The 6,002-nt window shown below is 36.5% G+C and overlaps 1 protein-coding gene across 1 annotated transcript in view; it reads left to right on the top strand.

Annotated features, from left to right (window-relative positions):
* Nucleotides 1-530: 530 nt before the first annotated feature.
* Nucleotides 531-6,002, top strand: part of LOC310933905 (B-cell lymphoma/leukemia 11A-like) — a gene marked incomplete at both ends in the record, with an annotated part of 71,044 nt that continues 65,572 nt past the window's right edge. The window contains one exon of the mRNA XM_083897475.1: nucleotides 531-627. Coding sequence (XP_083753601.1) covers nucleotides 531-627 — 97 coding nt within the window. The remainder of the gene's footprint in view (nucleotides 628-6,002) is intronic.

Raw genomic sequence — 6,002 nt, 5'->3', positions numbered from 1 at the left:
ACAGGGGGGCGCTCAAACGGCCTTTGTTTTTGTCCCCCAACGGTCGGAAAATGGAAAAAACCAATTCGAGCAAAAGTTGACTTTCTTCTCCTCAAAGTCCCCCCCCCCCCCCCCCACACACACACACACACACTTTCACCCCCCCTCAGTTTATCACGATTGGTTTGGACTGGACTTCTGAAACCAATGAGGTTTTTTTTCTTTTGCGAAACGCTTTTGTTGAAAACCCCCGCGGCGGTGTGGCCGACTGCCTTTTCCTTTGTCAGTATTACTCCAGGGATACTGATTGTTTACAGCCCGTGGCTCCACCCCCTCCCCCCCCCCCCCCCACACACATGCCCCGCCCCCATTCCCCAGCACTCCGCCCCGCCCCCCCCCCCAAAAAAACACGATTCTAGACGAAAGACGAAGTATTCACTGCAACAGTTCTTGTTTGTATAACAGATGTGGCTCTACTGATGTGTATGTTTTATATTCAAGAGTTCATTTTTATTATTTACAAATAAAAGAGTGTGTGGAAGAAGACGATCATGGCTTTTTCAAACAGACTGGACTCCGGTTTATTGTGGAACGACGTGGGTTTCGAGTTGATTTTCCAGGTTTATCTTGGATCCACACGATTTAAAGGTGAAGTAAGTAGTTTATAGTGCCATCTAGAGGAGAGGCTGAAATGTACAACAAAAGAACTGCTCCTCTGCTCACCCCCTCCCTTCCCTGAGCGATACGGTATCCTCAGCCGGTCAAATGTCGTCCTCGTCGTCTTTCTCCGTGTCAGCAGATGAGGTTCGTGAGGCGAGGGAGAGGGCGGAGCTACCGCGGCCGTAGCAGACGAAGCGGAGAGAGAGGAGGCGGGACTTCTGCTACAAGTAAAGAGACGCTTGATTTGTTCTCTCGCGTTTGTCCTTACAGGCTCCCGTAGAAACATGGCGTCTCTCTGCTAACAGTGGCTATGCAACCACGGCCCGCGACCGTGTTATTTTACATGACTTTTTGAAACACTACGAAAATGAAACAAAAACTATTATACAGCGACTAGACAATGCAGGAGCACATAATATGTATAAAAAAGTGGATTTTGGGTTATATAAACCCATAAATACTACACAGTGTCCCTTTAAAGGCACCATATGTAATTATGTGGCCAAAAACGGTTACTACACTCATACCAAGTTCTTTTAGGTTTCGTTTTTTTGACCCAACTGGCAACCCGTGGTCGCTCGGCAGCTGAGACTCTACCAACTGCAATGACTGGTAGACGGCGGTAGGTGGCGGCACATGACGCCAAAACATGATTTCAAAACATAAACATGATTTGCAGTCTGCAAAATATTTTTTTTATTTTGCAAAATTCTATATTTCTGTCTCTGGCGACGTCTGACAGAGAGAAAACACAACTTCAGGAACTCCGTAATGTTTTGTTTTATGTGTTAAAGTGTTCAACTTCAACTTTATTATACCTGAGTGGAAAAACACCCTGCAGCAGGTAAGTCACACAATATAATATATATATACACACATACATACTTTAGTCACTTTATTAGGTACACCAGATAAAGACGTACGTGACATGATCGTGTGTTTAAATGTCAGTAAATCAGCAGTTTACGTCACATTCATTCACTTTACTTCCTCCTTCAGCTCTTTCTTCACCATTAAATCACCAGTTTGTGACCGTTTGTACCTTAATACACAAGTGTACCTAATAAACTGACCACACGAGAGTTTATCATTGAACCTTATGTGCTTTAAACCTTCATATTCAGCAGTTACATCATCATCATCATCATCATCATCATCGTGAGAAACCTGACACAAAATATTAGGGTCTTAGTGCCCTCTTGTGGTGAACTGAGGAATTACACGTGTCAAATGTTTGTCGTGCAGGAAATGAAAGCAGAGTTCAGACAAAGAAATCAAGAGAAACACTGGAAATACTTTGGTTTAGTAGAAAGTAAATAAACTTTCATGTGAGGTAAAAGTGTCAGAGTCGGTAAATTTAAAGGCACAATCCCAAAAAAATAACCCCCAAAAAACTAAATACAAAAGAGCACATGATCGACTGAGTGTGTGAGTGTGTGAGTGTGTGTGAGGAGGTTATTTATACCTGAGGTGATAATGAGACTCAGGTGGAACTGAGACAACACACAGGTGATGATGATGAGACACAAACTGAGTCACACACAAGAAAAACTCAACGTTTAAACACAATGTAAGGAGTTAAAATGTAAAAAAGCTCGTGTATCAACATTTAAAGCTTTAAAATCCTTTGTTCTCACTCAAATATCTCTCTTTATTCTAGTTTTACAGCACTTTCTAAACATAGTTTCACCCTAAAAACACACAAAATTCTTTATTTTCTTCAAATTTTTTTTTTTTATGCACAATTAGTGAAAATAAATCACACTTTTTAACGTATTAATGTTATAATAATAATAATAATATCTGTAAGAAAAGTGAAACGCGAAGATAAAAAAGGTTCATTTTCACACAGTTGTTTACATTTTAATGTGAAACATACGTGGAAACTTTTCATGGTCGTGTTTTTGATTCACCGTCACTTTTTTTCCGCTGAAGAAAACAACAGAAATAATATTATAGAGACGAGAATCTCCTTTAAAAACATAACCTTTATTCTTTCATCTTTATTTCAATAAACACAAACAGAGGAATTAATGTTTTTATTTGATTTTTCAACTTTCATTTTTGGAAACTTTTCTTTCCTAAGTTAAATTTTGATTTGACCAATTTTAACGATTAACCCTGCAGAAATACATATATATATGTATATATATATACATATATACATATATACATATATATGTATATATGTATATATGTATGTGTTTTTTCTCTCCTTTTCATCCTTTTTATTCCTATGTTTATTTGGTCTAATTTAAACTTAGTTTAAATATATATATACATATATATATATATATATACATATATACATATATATATATATATATATACATATATACATATACATATATATACGTATATATATGTATATATGTATGTGTTTTTTCTCTCCTTTTCATCCTTTTTATTCCTAAACTTTGACATTTTTTGACACTACCCTCTCTTTTCTTAAGCTGTGAGAATTGTCTAATTCAGACATAATAATAATAATAATAATAATAATAATAATAATAATAATAATAATAATAATAATAATAACAATAATAAAAAAGATCACGTCCTTTTCCAAACCTGAGTGTGATGAAGAAGAAGAAGAAGAAGAAGAAGGAGAAAGTGAAAATGTTTCACTGCTGACACTAACTGCATTTGGACACTAGAGGGAGCTGGAGTCTGTGTTTTGGAATAATGTTGATGATGATGATGATGATGATGATGATGATGAGTTTCAGCCTCAGAGTTTTAAAGAGTCACATCATCATCATCATCATCATCATCACGTGACTTTATTCACGTATAACATAAACACAAACAATTTTTTTTTCATTTCTTTTGCTTTCAGACAAAGTAAGAGAAGTTCAATCTAAAAACTTTACCAACACAGATTAAATTAACATTTGACTTTGAATTTAAGTGAGTTAAGTAAAGAAAATGATGATTCTGAATCATTTCAAACCATTAAAGTCCTGATTTATTGAAGAATATACACAGTTTACATGTACTATATATACTACGATGTACATCCTGTACCTATACTGTATTTACCATATACACATACTACATACATATATACATATCATGGCTACACATTAATATGAGATAAAAACAAGATAAGGTAAGAAAGTGTCACAATAAAGGTCATAAATGATAAATAAAAAAGTATCTATGAATTTACAGAATATATAATATTAACATTAAAAAGCTCAAATAAATACAGTTTGGGTGTAATATTTATTGAGTGTGACATTTAATGAGATTATAATAATACATGAATATAATGTGACACTTTATACACATTATAATGTCCATTTGTGCAGATTTATCATATTTAACGTGTGTGTTTTTCCATTTTCTCTCAAACATGTCATGTTTTTTCACCGTGGAGCAGTTTTTTACTGATGATTTACTTAATGTTTAATGTTTCTGCTGAAGTGATGAGTCCAGAAAGTGTGTTTTTAATTCTGATTTTGACTTAAAGAAGCAGATTAAAATGGACGACACAGCGTTTTGACTTAAATTCGGCCAAATTTGCACAAATATGAACCGATTTCATGCTTCAAACTGAACAATCGACTACATTTACACTGTAAATATGACTGTTTTTATAGTTATGTTATTATCTGACTTATTTGTTGTGACTTCAAGTTTAAAGTTGCTCTGTGATCACGACAAAGAGACCAATAAACACATGAATAAAGTAATAACTTTATTAACAAGACAACAGAGAGACAGTTCATATATTCACATCACTGTGATGAATAAAACCTCTTTAATTTGAATGTTTTAACCTCAGTTTTCTGAGTTTAACTTCATAAAAGAGTTCATAACTACAATTTACAGTAAAATACAATAAAACTGTTATATTTCCGGGGGATAATTACATCTGCATCAGCTGATTTTAAAGTCTCCATGTGTTTTTTTAAATCAGTATATCAGACAATAACTCAGTAACACATTTTTCTGAATATTGATGCATGTTTTAAGTGATTTAATGTTTTTTTTGCCCCAAAAAAACAAGTTTAATTTGTCAAATTCGACTCAGGAGCAAAAAAAAGGGATAATTTAGTGATATTTATTGTGATAATGATCAATATTATCGACTTATTTGCAAGGTCGTGGTTTGATTCTTCTCTTCTTTTCTTTTGGATGAATTGTCCACGTGTTAATTCTCCTTGTTTTCCTTTTGTGACGCGCGCGAGTCAATAAATCTGTGCCACGCGCGAAGTTGTGGCATTCTCTCTCTCTCTCTATGTGTGTGTGTGTGTGATACAGCCGCGTAATCCCCCCGCCTGATTTCATTCTAATACCTCTGCACCGACGCAACTTGCGTGCGCGCACATCCCCCGGTGTGATAATGGTGCACATTCGTCGTGAAAATCCAAGCTCCAGTTCTCCTAAAGCTGTGTGTGCGTGTGTGCGTGTGTGTGTGCGCGTGCAACTAAGACAGCGCCATAAATTCATCCGCAAAAGAAAGAAAAAAAAAAGCAGCGACTTGGATTTGACGAGGATTTGGAGATAATTCCCATCGGAAATAAAAAAAACGCACGGACACATCAAAAAAACATGGAAAGCTTATGTTTCTTCTGTAATAAAGAAGGAGATCAAATGTTAATATATTTATAGATACATATATATATATATATAGATATAAAACTACTGTTAATAACAAAAAAACAGTGTATTCCTGTGACACAAATACACACTTTTAAAAACTAAATAAAACTAGTTTTTTTCCAGCTGCGTAAATGAAAATCCTGCACAGACAAATTAATTGAATTATCCGAACATATCTGAGCGTAAATAATTCCGGTGGTGTTTATAGGAAGAAGGAGAAGAAGATGATGAATCCGTACATGAGCGTCAGGCCTCAGAAAATAAAAAGCTGAAGCTCCGCGGGAGAAAAACGCAGGTAAAGTTGATGCGTTTCTTTTTTTTTTTACGCACGAGGTTTTAATATAAAAGCAGCAGCTGGAGAGGAAAAAAAGAGGGGAAATTAAAGTATGAGGAGGTGTGTGTGTGTGTGTGTGTGTGTGTGTGTGTGTGTGTGTGTGTGTGTGTGTTGGGGACTGATTTATCTCAGGACCCCCCCCCCATACACACACACACACACACACTCCCCCCTCTTCCTCCTCCTCCTCCTCCTTCTCGGTCATTTCCATATATTGAAATGCGCCGCCAGTCACTCAATTTCCCCGGAGCTGTGGTGCGTGCAGCGGGGAGGGAAAGCAGCGCGTGTGACCGCCGCTGCCGACTCTGCTGCTGCTGATGCTGAAGCTGATGCTGCTGCTGATGCTGCTGAAGCCCCGCAACTGCAACTCTACCTCAGACCCTCTCACTCTCTGTTGCTGCTGCTGCGCAAAACCAGA

This window comes from Microchirus variegatus (assembly GCF_963457635.1).
Source record: "Microchirus variegatus genome assembly, chromosome: 11".
Taxonomy (NCBI): domain Eukaryota; kingdom Metazoa; phylum Chordata; class Actinopteri; order Pleuronectiformes; family Soleidae; genus Microchirus; species Microchirus variegatus.
Note: the sequence above shows the minus strand (reverse complement) of the source record. Positions and strands in the feature narration are given on the sequence as shown.